Source organism: Myxine glutinosa, unplaced genomic scaffold, assembly GCF_964187855.1.
Source record: "Myxine glutinosa unplaced genomic scaffold, kmMyxGlut1.1 SCAFFOLD_3219, whole genome shotgun sequence".
NCBI classification, from domain to species: Eukaryota; Metazoa; Chordata; class Myxini; order Myxiniformes; family Myxinidae; genus Myxine; species Myxine glutinosa.
The window spans coordinates 16,877-37,675 of NW_027619312.1; the positions used below are offsets into that span (position 1 = coordinate 16,877).

At 44.2% G+C, this 20,799-nt stretch overlaps 1 protein-coding gene across 1 annotated transcript in view; it reads left to right on the forward strand.

Annotated features, from left to right (window-relative positions):
* Positions 1-18,348, forward strand: part of LOC144889375 (S phase cyclin A-associated protein in the endoplasmic reticulum-like) — a 30,399-nt gene extending 12,051 nt beyond the window's left edge. The window contains exons 2-3 of the mRNA XM_078769584.1: positions 13,301-13,492; positions 18,138-18,348. Of these exons, the coding sequence (XP_078625710.1) occupies positions 13,304-13,492; positions 18,138-18,269 (321 nt within the window). The 5' untranslated portion in view covers positions 13,301-13,303 and the 3' untranslated portion in view covers positions 18,270-18,348. The remainder of the gene's footprint in view (positions 1-13,300; positions 13,493-18,137) is intronic.
* The last annotated feature ends 2,451 nt before the right edge of the window (positions 18,349-20,799 follow it).

A 20,799-nucleotide genomic window follows, 5' to 3' on the forward strand; every position in this document is an offset into this window, starting at 1 on the left:
CATGAGACGCAGGTGACACAGTGAAAATACTAGCTTATACAGACTTATTGTTACTACCCAGGGACAAGACAAAAGACAGACTACGAGCACACTTACACGGGGAATGATGATAGGACTGGCGGGAGATGGATGGCTGGCGGGATAGGGAGGTCCAACTAGTCCTGCCCCGATCGACTCGTTGGGCAGCCGCCGCCCCTTCGCGGCCCTGCTCCAAACTGCCGTCCAGGCCTCACGCTGCTGTGGCTGCAGTTGCGGTGGCTCGATTTGCAGCTCAACTCTGGACTTCTCTCGCAGTTTCGGTGGCTCGATCTGCAGCTCAACTCTGGACTTCTCTCGCAGTTTCGGTGGCTCGATCTGCAGCTCAACTCTGGACTTCTCTCGCAGTTTCGGTGAAAGCTCATCATCTCCCTTCTGCCGCTTGGGAAACGCCCTGCCGTGTGTTATATAGGCCCCACCCCTCCACCTTCGCGAACCTCCTCGATCTTTCTTTCCACACCCTCTCCAAGTCCAACCCCTTGTTCGTGGTTGGTTGAGTGGGGCTGACTCACTCCTCCCCTCTATGACGAGGTGGGGACCCGCCTTTCTTCCCCAACCCTGCCTCGTGGTCAATGGCGGATGAAGAGAAAACCGCCCAAAATGCAGTTGGCAATGCGAATGGCAATTGACGAAAAGGGGGAATGGAAGTTTTGGGAGTGGGAATGAAGGGAATCTATCTCTTTCACTGGTGCAATGGAGTATTTCAATTAATGGGAGACACAGCCTTACCCTAAAACACATAATAAGATATAACTGTTGAACAGGGGTATTCTATGATTAGCTGTGGTGTGGATGCTTTATGGACTAATTATGGGACGCCCTTTGACCTTTACACAGCTCCGGAGGCAGGAGGGGCCAGAATAAACAATCATAATAATACACACAATAAAAAAAATTACAGTCCTCATGTCCGCAACAATATATATATATATATATATATAATGACTCTCTCTTTCACCATGACTCTCTTTCACCATGACTCAGGCATCCTCTCAATCATGGCGGAAAACCACAAGATCTATCAATTTCTGATCAGTGCTCTGTAAAATGTTCCAAACACAAAACCGAACATCTTGAAGGCTCTATCCACACTCAGGTATTTCGGATGAAACTTGTCCAATTTCTGGCAACCCTTGGATCTTTTAACCATTGCTGTAGCATCATACCGTCTCAGTTTGTGACATCACACACAACCACCAAGGACGCATGGCAGTTTGAGATTCGAAAATTATTCGCAGTTTGAGTTAAATCGTTCCTTGACATTACCCGTTGCCCATACACAATACGGAAGTGGCGGTCTCCTTCCTGTTGCGACGTCAGGGTAAACATGAAGATCATTTAAACTTTTATTCGCAATCTCTCAACTTTATACATCGGAAATCGAAGAAAGATACATATCTATTTGGTAGAGTAGCAAGGGATAGATTAGCATCGAGGTGGTCTGTGTTTGGGTTCCCCTTTAAGGTCTTGTCGGGTTTGACCAGTTCATTCAGGGATTAGCTTCTGCAAGTCTGTATTGAAGTCGCTAACTGTTAAGACTGCTAAGGCATTTCTCAGTAAAGTGAATCGATGAAAAGATAATTATACATTGCATCGAATTGACTGAATAGTTTGTGGTTATATATACATTTTACTTGCGGAATGTGTGCGACTAGCGACTCTGAGCTTATACACTGCCCCCTTACCCAACCATGGCAGGTACAACCTCGGCACACAAATGCGTACAACTCAAAATTGCGTGAATATCGATATTTTTAGACCGTCCCATGCACTGTCCAGGCCTAAAAGCTCTTAAATGAAGTATTATTCAGCATTATACGTGCTGTGGTTATGACATTTACCCCACTCAGACACAATTGTGCAACTTGCATTTATATCAGTATTGTTGTGGTTTTGGAAAGACCCTGGGGAGACGAATCTGACACATAGTGGATCCCTGGCGTTTAGATATTTCCAAAGTAATTCTGTTTGTTTTGATTACCTTTCCCTTTGTATCAGGGACAGGGAAATGCATTGTGATTGTAGTTAGAACCATCCCCATCGTTCTCTTCCTAATTCTCCAACTCCGTATTCAAACCTCGCTCACAAACCTTCATTCACCACTCTGTACTCAAACCTCATTCTCAAACTCCGTATTCAAAGCTCACTCACCAACCCTCATTCACAACTACGTACTGCTGCCATCACCGACCCGCCAGCTATTCCAGCACTACAAGCGTCTTACACACTGCCATTTCAATGCTGCCATCACTGCCACTTCAATGCTGCCATCACTGCCACGACAGCCGTTTAAGCATTGCGAGCATCCACTCCACGGTGCCATGGAAGTCCCCAGGGGCCTCGCTCCTGTGCTTTGCGGACGAAGCAACAACACTGGATTACAGCGCGCCAACCAATCAGAGTGGCGGGATCCCAAAAGGTGGACGTCAGTGGAGGCAGTAAACAAGGCAATAAAAAACGACCCTGCCAAAGTGTTCAGCTAAAAAGAGCAGAGAAGTTCCAGTCCCAGAGTGGAGCTACAGAGTTCAGAGGAATGAGAGAGTCAGTCAGTCATTTGGTGCTGGAGAAAGTCGGTCAGTCTGTGCTGAATTCCGAAGTAAAAAGTTCACATCCTGGAGTGAGGGACCTGGCCAGGTCGATCAAGCGGAACGAGCAGACCACCAAGTGGAGTGGGCGCTGCACAGCACCAAGCGGAACGCGCACAGTACCAGGCAGGTCAAGCACTGACTAAGCCAGCCAAACTGATCTCTTACATGTCTTTCACACACACACACCATATACCCTTATATCTCCCAGTGCATACACCTCATTAGCTTGCACTGTTGTGAGGCATCAACCTGAGTCCACAACAGTTCTTTCCAGAGCTCACACTACACGATATCGCATGAATGTCCTGGGTCTGGCACTATTTGTCATCTGTCTATTTGGGTTCCTCCTGATACTCCAACACTGTATTTGGTCAGTTGTTTGATTATCAATGACCTTCTGGTTGAGGTCACTGTTGACTCTGAGCTAAAGTTGTTTGCAGATGATGCACAGCTGTATGGAGTTGTTGATACTAAACCTGAATCCGAAATCCTACAAAGTGATGTGAAAACAGTCTTGGACTGGTCTGCAATGAGAAGTGCACAATTGTCTATTATGGGAGAAGTAACCAAAAGTTTTCCAACACTATGGAGGGAGATTTTGGCCCGAATGAAGTGAAAACCGAGAATGACGAAAGATACTTGAGTGTTCTGTTTGATGCAGGAAGAAAACGACCTTAACTTAATCAGATCTTCAAAATCCTAAAGGGAATTGACCTAATCGAGATTTGGAAATTGTATGTAATGCGCAATAGCTCGATAACTAGAGGTCATGACATGAAGAAAGGTAAACAGCACTGTAGATCTCAGGTAAGACAAACTGCTTTCTCTGTCAGATGTGAACAACTGCAATGCACCACCGGGACATGTTATCAATGCAACTACTATTAACCAGTTCAAGTCCGCATTGGAGATGCATTGAGCTGACCGTCCATTTTCATATGCTTCATTTTGTTTAAGCAGCGCCCTAAACATAAACATGGTTTTCAAATTCTACTTTTAATTTTGACAGCTCGTCTGACAAAGCTATTGATCTTAGCGCTGCTCCCGCAATCTGAAAGGACAAATTTAGAATCCCTTGATAAACTGCAAAGCACACACGTGTGTGTGTATGCGGGCGTGTGTGTGTGCGCGCTTATCAAAGGTTTTTTGGAATATTAACGAGAGACAAATATGCAATGCTTCATGTCTCTACCTCCAATAAATCCAGCAAGAGCTCCTCTTCCGATGTTGAAACAAATATGAATGAGTAGACTTAGTTTATGTCTATTTATATAACACACACACACACACACACACACACACACACACACACACACACACACACACACACACACACACACACACACACACGAATACACATGCACACACACACACACGTACACACACACACACACACGTACACACACACACATGAATACACACACACACGAATACACACACACACGTACACACACACACACGTACACACACACACACGTACACACACACACACACGTACACACACACACACATGAATACACACACACACGAATACACAGACACACACACACACGTACACACACACACACACACGAATACACATACACACACACACGTACACACACACACACACACACACACACACACGAATACACATGCACACACACACACACACACACACACACGAATACACATACACACACACGAATACACATACACACACACGAATACACATACACACACACGAATACACATACACACACACGAATACACATACACACACGAATACACATACACACACACGAATACACATACACACACACACACACGAATACACATACACACACACACACACACGTACACACACACACGAATACACATACACACACACGAATACACATACACACACACGAATACACATACACACACACGAATACACATACACACACACGAATACACACACACACACACACGAATACACATACACACACACACACACACGAATACACATACACACACACACACACACGAATACACATACACACACACGAATACACACACACACACACGTACACACACACACACGTACACACACACACACACACGTACACACACACACATGAATACACACACACACGAATACACAGACACACACACACACACGTACACACACACACACACACACGAATACACATACACACACACACGTACACACACACACACACACACACACACACACGAATACACATGCACACACACACACACACGTACACACACACACGAATACACATACACACACACGAATACACATACACACACACGAATACACATACACACACACGAATACACATACACACACACGAATACACATACACACACACGAATACACATACACACACACGAATACACATACACACACACGAATACACATACACACACACGAATACACATACACACACACACACGAATACACATACACACACACACACGAATACACATACACACACACACACGAATACACATACACACACACACACACACACACGAATACACATACACACACACGAATACACATACACACACGAATACACACACACACACAGGTATACACACACTTATACACACACACACACACACACACACACACACAAACATGACAACTTACCTTCTGAGTTCAGTAATTTCCCTGCATGATATTGACTTTTTGTCAAAGGAATGTTTAATTTGCAACCACGTAGTAGTAGTAGTAATAGTAGTAGTAGTGGTCATTGTAGTAGTGGTGGTGGTCATTGTAGTAGTGGTGATGGTCATTGTAGTGGTGGTGGTGGTCATTATAGTGGTGGTGGTGGTCATTGTAGTGGTGGTGGTGGTCATTGTAGTAGCGTTGGTGGTTATTGTAATGGTGGTGGTCATTGTAGTAGTAGTAGTAGTGGTGGTCATTGTAGTGGTGGTTATTGTAGTGGTGGTCATTGTAGTAGTGATGGTGGTCATTGTAGTGGTGGTGGTGGTGGTCATTGTAGTGGTGGTGGTGGTCATTGTAGTGGTGGTTATTTTAGTGGTGGTCATTGTAGTAGTAGTGGTGGTCATTGTAGTGGTGGTCATAGTAGTAGTATTGTTATTGTTGTGGACACAAACACTGTGATTGCCAACAAGGTCATTGGCATCCTTGTTTCACGCTCCCTCTATTCAGTAGAATTTGTACTTGAAATCATTATCTCTATAACCCTTCGAAGATTGCTTTTTACCCTCTTTTTGTTGTTGCAGAATCAATCCTAATAATAAGGTAAATGAGCCCCTCGTTTTTTTTTTTGTTTTTTTTTTTTTATTTTAAATAAACCGAATCAAGGCTCGTTTAAGAGCTAACACATTGAACATGAAAAGATGCACAGACACATAAAACATGCAATGAAGGGAGCGGGAGACAAGAGGGGGAGAGAGGGAAGTACACAAGCACAACAACAGAAGAGAACAGGGACATCAGTAGATCTGTGGAAGGGGGAGGGCTGGGGAGGAGGGAGGGGTACACGGTATAAAGCAAATGAACACTACGAGGAATTTCAGGAAAGAAGTTGGAGATTGAAAGAGGCGGATTTGTGGTGTTTCAACGGGGGTAGAAAAGATCAAGGTTTTGGATGGGGGAAGATAATAGATGGAAGTGAACAGCTGTTTTAAAGACCTGGAGGGTGGAGTGGGATTGAAGAGAGTGTGGGAGTTTGTTCCAGAGGCAGGAGAAAAGAGGAATGAAGGAGTGAAGGTGAGCAGAGCGTCTTGATTTTGGCAGTTTCACCAGAAGAGGGTTGCTGGCAGATCTTGTGTGCCCTGCAGGAATATTTGGGGGACAGAGCACAGACAGAGCAGGGGGAGGAAGGCCGAGAGGAGTCGGTAGAAGACTGAAAGACCACCAAACTGCCTGCGGTTGAGAGAAAGGCCCTCATAATCGGCTTCATCGTGGGAGATTCCAATGATTCTGAATGCTTTGGTTTCAACCGCGTGAAGCTGAGCTTGGTGTGAGGCAGGTGCACCAGCCCAGAGGGGAGAGCAGTATTCCATTGAGCTGCGGATAAAAGCTTTGTATGTGGTGAGGAGCTCAGGCGTGCCCAGAAAGGACTGAAGGCCAGCTTGGAAATGTGGTTTTCCCAGGAAAGATCATGGCAGATAGTGATACCCAAAAGCTTGAGTGACAGAACTTCTTCAAGAGAATTGTTCAGAAAGTAGATGGGAGAGTTGTCCAGACAGTCTTTTCAGACAGATATAGTAAGAGTGTGAGATTTGTTAGGATTGAAAGACATGTTCCACTTTTTTTTACCAGTTTGTGATATTGTCCAAGTCTGCAGAGAGTGAAGAGGCTGCTGCCTGCTGATCTGAGGGTTGGGATATGGAGCAGCAGAGAGTGGAGTCCGTAAAGAGATAGAGAGGATTTTCCACAAAGAGTTGGAGAGATCATTAATGAAGACCAGAAAAAGCACAGGGCCCAGAACACTGCCTTGACGAACTCCAGCCTGAACAGGAAGGGGAGGAGAGAGAACTCCATTCAGGCCCACACGTTGACTGCGACCAGAAAGGAAGTCTGCAAGCCATGCGTGGAGGTTTCCATGGATACCATACGAGGAGAGTTTGGTGAACAGGGCGAGGTGCCAGACCGTATTGAAGGCACGTGATATGTCAAGGGACACAGCTATAATTTCCTTTTTGACATTGAGGACCTCCATCCATTGTTGAGACAGCAGAAGCAGCATGTCCAAAGTAGAATTACCTGGTCTGAATCCAAATTGATGATCCGAGATCAAGCCATTCGAGAAGAGGAAGGATTTGATGTCAAAAGTGATGATCGATTCTATTACCTTGCTGATTATTGTGAGCAGGCTGATTGGTCTGTAGTTGCAAGGATCTGTTTTTGCACCTTTCTTGTGTAAAGCGGTAATGTTGGCTGATTTTCAAACAGATGGCAAATGACCTTGAGCAAAAGAGAGGGTGAAGAGAATTGAGAGAGGGTGTGAAAGAGCGGCAGAGCAGGATTTTAGGACCCGTGGGCTGATGCCGTCTGGTTCAGTTGCCGAATCAGAGTCGAGGTTTGACAGAAACTTTTCCACCTTGTCAGGAGAGAAGGACACGTAGTCCAAGAACAGCTGGGTTCGACTGGGTAAGGTGGGTACAGAGAGGCATGGGTTTGGGACACAAGATTTTGAGGCAAACACAGAGTTGAGGCATTTGACTTTGTCACGTGCGGTGTCAGCTGTGTAGCCATTTGAGGTAAGGGAGGGGATGGATGGGGAACAAACACCAGAAACAGATTTGACCAGATGCTACCAGAATTTGGAGGAGGGAGACAGGTTTGAGAGTTCAGTCTTGAGTGTGGAGAGATATTGTTTCCTGGCTCTCCTAAGGGTAGACACACACTTGGTCCGAGCTTTATGGAAGGAACTGAGATTGCCTTCAGTTGGATTAGCCTTCCAAGAGGCAAAGGCAAGTTGCTTCAGGGCAACTGCCTCACCACAAGATTCAGTGTACCATGGACGGGAGGAAGGGTATGACAACTGAAGCTGAAGACGAGATGGGATAAATCTGTGCATTGGAGAGAGCAGTTTACTTTGGAAGAATTCCCAGGAAGAGTTGATGTCAGAGGCAGTAGAGATGGCAGACCAGTCCAGATGATTGATGGCTGCTTGAAGACCATGCCAGTCGGCCTGAGTGAATTTCCAGACTCGTCGACGCTGAGGAGGCTCTCTGAGAATGGCCAGAGATATCCACTTTAACAAGCAAATGATCAGAAGAACCGATTGGAGCAGAAGAAGAGCAGCAGAGATTTGCAGGGAAGTTTGTCATAACCAAGTCTAGAAGAGAAGACGCTCCGTTGACTGAGATACGGGTCGGGAAATTGACAGATTGTGTCAGTCCCAGTGAGTCACAGAAGTCCTTTGCTGAGATGCCATGGCTGGTGAGGGAGGTTCCCACACCTAGCCAGCTGGCATGATAACAGTTGAAGTCGCCACATATGAGGAAGAGAGAGTTAGGATGAGTGGAGACAAGTTGGTCCATGTTGTCAGACAGCGAAATGTGAATGGAGTCATCACTGTTTGGAGGACGGTGCAGAACACATATGAACAAAAGGTGGGAGCGGAGAGGACGCCGTAGCCAGAGGTACTCCTGGGGGTGGGGTGGAGAGGGGGAAGTGCAGGGAGAGTGAGGAAGAGAGTTTTTGATAAAGATAGCAACCCCACCACCAGGACGAGGCTCAAGGGTATCATACCGGAGGAGGGAGTATCCAGGAAGAGATATTCAGGAATCGGACATCTTGAAGGAGGAAAGTTTCTGTGAAGCAGATTACATCTGGTTTGTCAGAAGCAACCTGAATGGAGAGATCAATCAGGTTTGAGCAAAGGCCCCAGATGTTTGAGGTCCATGCTGTTAAGGAAGAGGGAGGGGGAGCATCGGGTGCAGGGGAGGGGAGGTTAGGCTAAGATGAAGGGTGAGAGGGGGAGGTCGGGAGAGCTGTTGATAGTGTGTCATACATGGGAGAAATGGAAAGATGAGGAGGACAAAAGGTTTGATGGTGATGGGATGAGGCACAGTGAGGGGTTGTTTGAGCGGGGGGGGGGGGGGGGGCAGAGCAAAGCCGAAGGTTGGAGGAGGTGGAGGTATGAGAAAGAAGGGAGACGAAGTCGGGAGGAGGCAGCTTTGAGAAGGAGGGGGGAGAATTGGAGAAATATGGTAGGGGGGGGGGGGGAGATTTGAAGGGGAGTTGTTGGGAGGAGTTTTTAAGGGGAGGGGTGAGGGGGGAGACCTGAAGGGAAGGGGAAAGGGGGGAGATTTAGAGGTGAGGGGCGAGGGGGGAGATGTGAAGGGGAGGAGCAAGGGGGGAGATTTGGAGGAGTGGAGAGTTTAGGAGGGGAGGGTTGAGGGGGGAGAATTGAAAGGGAGGGGTGAGGGGGGAGGTTTGGAGGGGAAGGGTGAGGGGGGAGTTTTGGAGGGGAAGGGTGAGGGGGGAGTTTTGGAGGGGAAGGGTGAGGGGGAGTTTAGGAGGGGATGGGTGAGAGGGGAGGTGTGAGGGAGGAGTTTAGAAAGTGGATGATTAATGAAAAACGAACATTTATTACAAGCTGGGTTTATTGTGATTTTCAAGTCAGAGATCCGTTTGAAAACGAGAGGAAGGGTAGAATGAAGGTGAATTTAGAGAATGTAGAAAGGAAGGACTGTAAGAGATTGAATGTTTTTTTTTAATGGAATGATTTGATGAGGAAATTGAAAAAAGCCTTTTAAATAGGAAGAAAAACAGCATGTTGAAATAAACCACGGAATAAAACACTGCAGGGGAAAATTTTAACATATTTAAATAATATTTAAACAAAACCGCGAAAAACAATCTGGGAAAAGTCCCTGACGGTAGGGCGTTGATTGGAGAAAGAAGGAGAAAGCGTGGAATGAGTATGGTGGAAACTACAGTTGGAAAGGAGAGTATCGGCTGGAGAGGTGGAAGAAAAAGGAGATAAAGGGGGCGGGGCGAGACAACAAGCACGTGTCCGTAAAGAGAGAAGGAAATAATAAAGGGAATTTTTTTTTTTTTTTTTTTTGTATTTAAAACGTTAGACAAAGGGTAAGATGTTCGTGTTTACAGTGTGAATGGTGGGATATCCTGTGAAGCTATCTTTACAGTGTGAATGGTGGGATATCCTGTGAAGCTATCTTTACAGTGTGAATGGTGGGATATCCTGTGAAGCTATGTTTACAGTGTCAATGGTGGGATATCCTGTGAAGCTATGTTTACAGTGTGAATGGTGGGATATCCCACGAAACATACTTATAGCACGGCTAAAATATTTTTTACGTGGCCACGAAAAGCCGTGAAAAAGCGAAGCACATGACCGCAAATTTAAAAGCATGTAATGCTGGTGGTTCATGTAAGATATGTTTTTTCCCGTATGTCTAGTTGCTTTGTGCGCGGTAACACATACACACAAAACTGTGAAGTGGTGTTTACAGTGTGAATGGTGGGATATCCTGTGAAGCTATGTTTACAGTGTGAATGGTAGGATATCCTGTGAAGCTATGTTTACAGTGTGAATGGTGGGATATCCTGTGAAGCTATGTTTACAGTGTGAATGGTGGGATATCCTGTGAAGCTATGTTTACAGTGTGAATGGTGGGATATCCTGCGAAGCTATGTTTTACAGTGTGAATGGTGGGATATCTCACGAAGCTTACTTATAGCGCGGCTAAAATGTTTTTTACGTGGCCACGAAAAGCCGTGAAAATGCGAAGCACATGGCTGCAAATGTAGAAGCATGTAATGCTTGTGGTTCATGTAAGATATGTTTTTTTCCGTATGTCTAGTTACTTTGTGCGCGTAACACATACACACAAAACTAACACACAAAACTAACTCGAAACACACAGTAACACATACACAATAAAATTTGGGAGGGGTTGGAGGGGAGTTTTGACGCGCTTTGTGCGCGTAACACATACACACAAAACTAACACACAAAACTAACTCGAAACACACAGTAACACATACACAATAAAATAACCAGCTGAAATTTGACAGAAACGAATGGGAAAATACTTAAACTTTGATGCCGTGGAGAGCTTGAAGTACGCTTCCTCGCGCAAGGAACCGGAAACGGAAGTCTATGTAATAATGTGTAATTGTATGGAAGCGGAAGTGTTGCAATGTAATCGTTGATGTATTTTTTTTTTTTAAGAGCAGTTTAAGTGGTGTATAATTAATGTGTTCAGGTTAATCTGTAGAGCCTAACAAATGGTGTATTCTGCTCACTTTGTACCCTCACCTTTTTGGCGTGACGTTTGCGTGAAGGCGTCGTCATATAATCTAACGATTAGCAAGATGTTGATGAACATTGACGGATTGTTTCTTTGTACCGATTTTTAAATGTGAAACCCCAATCGTCATCTAAAAACTTTGCACTTCTTCATATCACAGTATAATCAAATGTGAAAAAGGCCAAGGTATTGGTGTTCATGGGTGAGTTTTTGTCAATTTTCACCAATTTGTCAATGTTTTTTTTTAATGGAATGATTTGATGAGGAAATTGAAAAAAGCCTTTTAAATAGGAAGAAAAACAGCATGTTGAAATAAACCACTGAATAAAACACTGCAGGGGGAAATTTTAACATATTTAAATAATATTTAAACAAAACCGCGAAAAACAATCTGGGAAAAGTCCCTGACGATAGGGCGTTGATTGGAGAAAGAAGGAGAAAGCGTGGAATGAGTATGGTGGAAACTACAGTTGGAAAGGAGAGTATCGGCTGGAGAGGTGGAAGAAAAAGGAGATAAAGGGTGTCCAAAGTACGCTGCAAGAGCATGCAATGGAATTCTATTCCGCAGTTTGTTTTTTGTCATCCCACCATCCATTTTGTGGTGTTAAATTTGAACAGTCCTGGCTTTTTAATCACTAGTATTTTAACCGATTAGTCTTGTGCGCTGTTGTATCACCCAAGTTCAGCTAAACACAAAAAGTGATTTAAACTTTATGAAAAAACCCCCAAAAAGCTACTGACAATGTTGGGACAAAAATGATACCTGACGTTTGTTTCTTGGAACTTGCGGCAGGATGGCCTGGAGGTACGCAAACTCACCTCTGATCTGTCTAGCCTGGGTTTGAATCTCGACACAGGTAAAAACTGTCATCCCGGTGTTTCATCAATATGTGCGCCGTCCCCCAGATGGACGTTAAAGTCCTCTGATCTGTCTAGCCTGGGTTTGAATCTCGACACAGGTAAAAACTGTCATCCCGGTGTTTCATCAATATGTGCGCCGTCCCCCAGATGGACGTTAAAGTTGCGTCACGCCTGCCGGAATTAGTTGGTGAACGTTAAAGATTCCTCTGTGTCATTTGTGAAGAGTAGGCGAGCTATCGCCGGCACCCTGAGCAAATTACAAATTTCTGCCCTAACCTCAGTCGAACGTCAGGCCAGCCAGCTGGTTCATGAAAGATTTGAGACAAAAGCTTTCCCCAGCCAACCCCAAATGTGGGAATATTGGTGGCCATTATAGAAGATGAAGAAGAAGAAGAAGAAGTTGGTTTCTGGGATTTGATCCAAAACCCAATTCCATTAAAACCTGTGAAGAAGCTTACAAGCATGTTAAGCATCACTTTCTTGAAACCACCACCAAGCTATAGCACAAAAAAAAGGCTTTGATGCGTTTACGTGTGTGTCAGCCGGTCCCATTTTGTGGCTCGGTGTTCTTGTAAAAACACTTCTTCCTCGGTTGTTTGAGCTGCTATCTTGGCAAAAGCTCGTTACTCTCCAGAGATCTCTTACAGCCCTGGCGTTGGTCCCAGATCAGCGAGGGAGCTTCTTGGCACCATGCTATTGGTTGCCTGAAGAGTGAGGACTGCTTGGCCAAAGGCCTATACAGTAACGATTTCTTGCTCATACATTGTAGCTCTTCCTGTTTTTCCTTTTGTTTTTATTAGTAATTTGTTTGTTTATGTTTTTTATCCAAATGTTTTATGTTCTATATATATTTTGCGAGGGTATAATAGTTATTCTTAATCTCACTTTTTGGACTTTGGCCCAGAGATTGATTGAATTTTTAATTTGTTTTAACGACACACTTTCATAGCCAGGTGTATTGCTGTGACTGTTTTGCAATTTCTCAACTGCTCAGGCCCTGTGCCACTTCTACTCTCAAGCCTTCCGTTCTCTATTTCCCCTCGTACCACTGCTCGTAGCTGATGGTGCAGTCAGGCCGGCAGCCAACGGTGCTGCAGCAACTTTGTATGTTACCCTTTCACTACTTCAGCAATTTGGGTTTACGACGAATACTGCTGCCCACGCTCATCGCCGCTGCATTCCGCAACCCTCTAAATCGTGGTATACTTGAGCAAGAACTTTCCTGCTCATTGCTTTGTACCTTTCTGCAGGTGAGTCAACTGCTCTCAATCCTGGTTTTTTTTTTTTCTTGTTTTTTTTTTACTCTATTTAATATTCCTGTACTTCTTAATAATAATGATTAATAATATTAGTCTTACTTCAATGACCATGTCACTTTTTATTCATTGACATGATCAATGTTATTGTCAACTTATCATGCTTGAGTTGGAATCGCTGTTCTGTGGCCGTCGAGCCTTCTTAAATGTTACAAACCAAAATATTCCTTCTTTTTTTTTTAGGACGCATACCCATTTAAAATTAGATCATTGCACCTGTCATTCATCAGAATAGCACAGAGGTTGTGCACTCACACTTGACCCATCTCTAATTCACAGTCTCTTTTTGATTTGCAGTCGGGGTTTGATTCACAGTCTCTTGACCGTGACTGGTAAAATGTAACCTAGTGCTACCTGCCGCATGGTCGGGTAGACGGCGACTAAACCGACCGCCCTCACCGGCTTGCCAGTGGGGAGAGTGACTGTGACACTCCGCAGGACTAAAAACAATACCTGTTAAAGGGAGGATGAGCTCCCTTCGGGAGTCGACGTCCATTCAGTAAGGAGATGTCGTCTCTTAAAGAAAACACCCATCTGGTTGGACCGGTTTTTTAGGTAGTCTGTTGTAGACAGCAACCGCTCAGGGTGGTACTACCGTTCGGACTTGGGAGCGTTAAAGTGGTGCCTGGAACCTTGTTACACTCTCCGTGTCAGGATTGCTGATCTTACTTTGTCTCACTCAAACTATATCTACCGGGCTAGCTTCAACCTCTCTTTCTTACAAACAAACACCGTACACTTTTCATTCTCTCTCTTTTATTTCTCTTTACTCACATTTATCCATGCAGTTATTGTATTTAAGGCCTGGCCTCGATGAGGACTATATAGTCTGTGACTGTATCCTTAAGTAAAATAACTGCATGTTTATAGATCTGAGGAGGTAGTATTAATCTTATTCAAGTACTCGTTGAAGCCTCACCTCGATTACTGTGTATAGTTACTTACCTCTGCCACCCAAGGTGGATGGAGCTTATGTTTTCACCCCTGTCTGTCTGTTTGTCTGTCTGTCTGTGAACAAGATATATCTCGAACAGTTCTGGACGGCTTCGGACGAAATTTGGCAGAGAGGTAGTGTACGTGACAAGGACGAAATGATTAGATTTTGATGAAGATCCGGATTCTGATCCATCTCGTAGAATTTTTAAGTGATTCTTCACAATTGGGAGATAGGGCCAAAAACTATATATAGCAGGATATCTCGATAAGTTGTGAACAGATTTGGATGAAACTTGGTGTCGAGGTTGGGTGTGCGTGTGACAAGGAAGAATTGATTCAATTTTGGTGAAGATCCGGATCCGGCTACTACAATTTTAAAAGTGATTTTTCACCATTGAGCGATCGGGCTGAAACCGAAACATGGCACGATATCTCAAAAAGTTGTGGACGGATTTGGACGAAACTTGGTGGATCGGTTGTGTGTGTGACGAGGAAGAATCGATTCGACTTTTGTGAAGATCTGAATATTGATTCGCATTTGAGAATTATTTAATTTTTAAGTGATTCTTCACCATTGAGAGATCGGCAAAAAGCGATTAGATAAGATATATAACATGATATTTAAAAACAGTTGGTGGATGAGTTGGTTAGGTTATAAGAACAAGACTATTCGATTTAGGTTTGGGTCGGAATCCAGATCCGGCCTGTCAGTGGCATACAAACCATAAACTGTTGAGGTTGGCGGAGGTATGCGCTCTACCGAGTGCCGTTCTAGTTTTTGTGATCGTATTTAAGGAAGGACACAAGTACGGAAGAAGGTTTTCCACCTGAGATTCATTCCGGGGTTTGGATCAGTTAAGCCATTGGGAGTGGCTCGGGGAGAGCAGGCTTAGTAAAAGAAGATTACGAGGCGATCTCAAATAATTGTTTCAGATAATGAAGAGTGTGGAAAAATTGGTACAGGGAAGTCTTTTTATTTTGTTGTTTTTTTACTCAGATATGTGGCAACAGGACCAGGCAGGGGGTCATGGCTTGAGTGAAAAAGGGGAGAGTCGGGACAGACACAAATCGGGTATTTCTCAGTGTCATTGATGTTGTTATCAAAGTCGAATGATTTTTCTCTGAAGGAAATAGGGTCAAGTCCAGTAAATAGGTTTAAACATATTTGGATAGGTGCCGCAAAGCAATGGCGGTGTTGGGGTAAGTCGACAAGGGCAGAAATGAGAACAATCATTGTGATGGGATGGATGTGATCCGTGGGTGTCGTGTGCATGCTGTGCTGAGACGTTCTCATTCCCATTCGCGTGGCTCTTGTCAAGTGTGAACCTTTTGTGTGTCTTAATTCAATCCCCACCCAACTGCCCTTCTGCACCCTCCCCTGGTAAGAAAACAATTTCTCCAATATTATTCGAAGGGCGATGCCTTGTCTGTTATGTACCTCCTCACGCTTCCCGTCCTGCCACTTTTCCCATTTCCACCCTCTCGTTCACAATTCCCCCACCTCCTTCCTTCCCCTTTCATCAGCCCCACTCCCCCTTCCCCTCATCCATGTTGGAGCTTACTGCGTAAGTATCTATCAGGAGTGCTGGGAGGGGAATTCGGTACAAGCGAGATAGGCCGAATGGCCTTTTCCTGTGCTTGATGGCATTGTGACCCTGGGTTCATCGGTCGATGCTTATCTCTTCCTGTATTTGAGTCCGTTTTATGGAGCGCAACCATGCCCCTAACATTGCTGCTTTGCTGCCATGGGTCATATTCATTCCATGCGTCCTAAAGACGTGATTTAATACATCCTAAAGACATCCTAAAGACGTGAATTTTATTATTTTGGAGATATGTAAAGGCAGGATTTTAACCTGGATTGATTCTTTTTTGTTTGTCTCCTCCGCCCCAGCCTGGTGTTGACTTAGCGGTTAGGGTGCCGGCTTGGGATCCCAGGATCCTGGGTTCGAATCCCGGTCGATCGCTGAATTAACACCAGGGGAGGTTGACTCAGCCTGTCATCCTTCCGAGGTCGGCAAATTGAGTACCAGTTCACTGGTCATTCCCTGTGTGTCGCAAAAGGTGACTAACAGGGTTGGCGGCAGGAAGGGCATCCGGCCATAAAACATTGCTTCAAAAAGGGGACCACGGTGCCCGAAAAAGGCCAACCCCTGCTCTGCGGAGAAAAATGGCCTCCAAAGGTGGTCTCTGTCTCCTTTGCCCCGGTTATTTGACGGTGAATGTGGTTATTCAGTGGCGTTGGATTGTTAAAAGCTCAAATGTGATTTGAATTTATTTTTTTTGTTCATAATCGGTGATGGAAGTACTTGATCAACTCTCAAAGTTGATTTCCAAGACCCATGTTGTGCTACATTGCAACAACATGAAGCAACACCCTTTTATGCATTGCCCCCCAAACATTGGGGGTAAGCATGATGTCATCAGCGCAAACAGTAATAGAGGGGATTCATACATTACACCGTTGGTTATATTTTTAAGGAGCAAGAACAGGATGGAACGATTGGCCTTTTCAGTAGAATACTTCCATCCTTTTAGGGCTATATTTCCTGAAGTTGAGACCGAAACGAAGATGCCATTCATTACCTCCGACACCAAAGGTGGATGGATGTTATGTTTTCTCCCCTGTCTGTCTGTCCGTTTGTCTGTCTGTCTGTCTGTCTGTCTGTCTGTTGGTGAACAAAATATCTCAAAACGTTGTGGACGGATTCGGACGAAATTTGGTAGAGATGTAGCGTATGTGACACCGACGAAATGTTTAGTTGTTGGTGAGGATCCGGATCCGGCTACTCGATTTTTTAAAGTAATTCTTCACCATTGGGAGATAGGGCCAAAAACGATACATAGCAGGATATCTCAAAATGTTGTTGACGGATTTGGACGAAACTTGATGCAAGGACGAAAGTTGTGTGTCTGACAAGGACGATTCGATTCGATTTTGGTGAAGATCTGAATATGGATTCGGATATGAGAATTATTTCATTTTTAAAGTGATTCTTCACCATTTGGGGGATCAGGCCAAAAACGATACGTAGCAGGATATCTCAAAGTTATGGATGAATTTGGATGAAACTTGTTGGACAGGTTGTGTGTCTGACAAGGAAGAATCGATTCAATTCTGGTGAAGATCCGGATCCAGTTAGTAGAATTTTTTAAGTGATTCTTCGCCATTGAGTGATGTGGCCAACCAGGTGGATGTATGCTCTCTACTGCGTGCCATTCTAGTTATGTACTGCAGTTTGTGGTTGTAGTAGTAGTGGATGTAATTAGTTGCAGCAACGGTGGTGTTTTTGTTACCTCAATTGTACTGCAACTCGGGCCTTTGACCATTATTATCTTCAATGTCGGTGTGTGCTCTTTCACTTTTCTTGACATATTTTTCCAATTTGCATAAGATCAGGAGGAACTGATATCTAGGTGGGGGATGGAATTTCATATTTGCAGTGTGTGTGTGTGTGTGTACATACGTGTGTGCATGTGCACATGTATGTCCAGCAGGTCACCACATTAGTACTGACCATCTATATTATTTCTACCTAAACTCACCCCTCTATCTTTTTCACCGTTCTTATGATTGCATATCTCTTCCATCAGTGCCTTTGCATCCTTTCATGGAATTCATTTTCCGCTCCTCTCTCTGCAGGATGCAATGCAGGTGGGATCGGAGGCTTCTGACAGCATATCTGGTAAGTCTGCTAACACATTGGACACTGAACTAATGGTTACCTCATTGACAGCAGGTATATTGCGGTGTCAGCCATGTCTCATTCTCTAATGGCTGTTTGCCCAAACTCTGAGAGCTCTTACAATCCCTACCTACCCCAACACTTCCTTGTGAATGTCAAAAAAATTAAAATGCAGTATATTCATTTTGTTCTTTTCACCACACATTATAGTTAAAAGCACTATACCATGAATTTATACACAGCAAATATTTTCTCTTGTGGAAAGAAAACAAAAAGGTTTATTTTGATTCGTCATTGTGGCATTCGTCATTGATTCGTCATCGTAATGACAGCGGGAAGTTGAGGTGTGAAGACAATGACAGATCTGTAATCTGCTGGTGAAAGAAGGCCGCATTCCAGTGGATTGGGACCTGAGTACCCTCATCCCACTATAAAAGGGGAAAGGTGACCCTCTGGAGTGTGGCTCGTATCGAGGGATAAAGTTATTGGAGCATGGAATGAAGGTATTGGAAAGGGTGTTGGAGAGGAGGATAAGGAAGAACGTGAAGATCGACGAAATGCAGTTTGGATTTATTCCAGGAAGAGGAACGACAGACGCGCTTTTTATTGTAAGGCAGTTGCAGGAGAAGTACATGGAGAAGTGGAAGAAGTTGTTTCTTGGGTTTGTTGATCTGGAGAAAGCATTCGATAGGGTTCCACCTGAAGTAATGACATGGGCATTGAGAAAGTTAGGAGTGGAGGAATGGTTGATCAAAGTAGTGATGGTGATGTACGAGAGAGGACGGGAACAGTGGTGATTTTGAGGTGAAGGTGGGAGTGCATCAGGGGTCGGTACTAAGTCCACTCCTATTTGTAGCTGTGATGGAGGTGCTGGCTCGGAACGTAAAGGAGGGTTTACCGTGGGAGTTGTTGTATGCAGATGATCTGGTGTTGATTGAGGAAAGTATGGATGGACTGAAGGAAAAGATGACAAGTGGAAGGAATGTATGGAGACAAAAGGTCTGAAGGTGAATATCGGAAAGACGAAGGTGATGGCAAGTGGTAAAGCATGTGGTGAGGTGGAAAGAACTGGGAAGTGGCCCTGTGCTGTGTGTAGGAAGGGTGTCGGAGCGAACTCCATTCAATGTACAATGTGCGCTGAGTGGGTTCATCAAAAATGTAGTGGTCTGAGAGGGTCATTAACCAGTGTGGCAGCTACATTCAAATGTAAGGTGTGCACAGAGGGAGCTGCAGATGGAGGAAACGTTGAGTTGGATCTTGGAGACGGCGTGAAGCTGGAAGGTGTGAAAACATTTTGCTACCTCGGAGACATGCTGAATGGAGAAGGTGGATCAGACTCGGCAACGATTGCTGGAGTGAGATGTGCATGGAAGAAGTTTCGGGAACTGAGTGGCGTGCTGATGAGGAGGGGAGTGTCGTTGAAGCTGAAGGGAAAGGTGTATGCTGCATGTGTGAGAAGTGTTGTGATTTATGGGAGCGAGACATGGGTAATGAACGTAGCGCAGCAACGAAGGTTGGAAAGGGTGGAAATGCGAATGGTTCGACGGATGTGCGGAGTATCGTTGAGAGAGAGGAAGACAAATGATGAATTGCGAAAGATGATGCGAATAGAGCCTGTGATTGATGTTGTGAAGAGAAACAGGTTGAGACGGTTTGGTCATGTGTTGAGGAAGAATGAAAGTGACTGTCTGAGAAGAGTGATGGAAATGAATGTAGAAGGAAGTAGAGGACGGGGAAGACCGAGAAAGACTTGGCTAAAGGTGGTGGAAGTAGAAAAGATTGACATGGGGCCCACAAGGCTAACCCCCACTCTAGCAGGGAAAATGGCCTTAAAATGCCTGTTTTGTTTGTTGTATTGTGGCAATATACCCAGGTATCTATTCTCCCTATTGCACTGCTCTTCTTCCATAAATTTTCTTATTTTGCATCAAATGTACTGTTTGTTTGGTTTTCTTTAAACAAAAATAGATATTTGAAAGGAAGGGAATTATCTCATTTAATTATAAAATGTGTTGCAGCAGTATTTCATCACAACTAGGCGTGGTCGCCCTGCTGATGGATTTAATGAAAAGAATGTTGTACTTCACAAGCATATCTGAATCTCAATGAGGATGTAAAATGAAGTGATACATGGAAAAAGGATCTTTTATAACACGTCGTTGCTGTTTCTGTGTTCCTGTGGACTTTTATATATTTTTATATTCGAGAAGTATTACCATATATACTCATGTGTGTGTATGTATATATATACATACACATACACATAACTGTGAGAAATATCAGAACTCCACAATACGAGCATGGTGCCTCATTTGCATAAAATAAATAATTGGAAGAAATTAAATAAGTTACGGACATAGCTTCATGACGATCTTTTATTTTAAACAAGCTTTCAGCCAAATATGCCTTCTTCTTAGTCCACAAGAACAGCAGGCTGCTTATAAGACATTGGTATAATATTGATCCATAAATAAAATATATACAAAAAGGAGAGAGATCTCGTTAACGGCTGCTCATCTTCCTCAAGTTCAACGAGAGTGAGCTTACAGTTGATACAGTACACGCGTACAAATACAAGCATATACAAACACATACATGCACATACTGTTTATATTCATA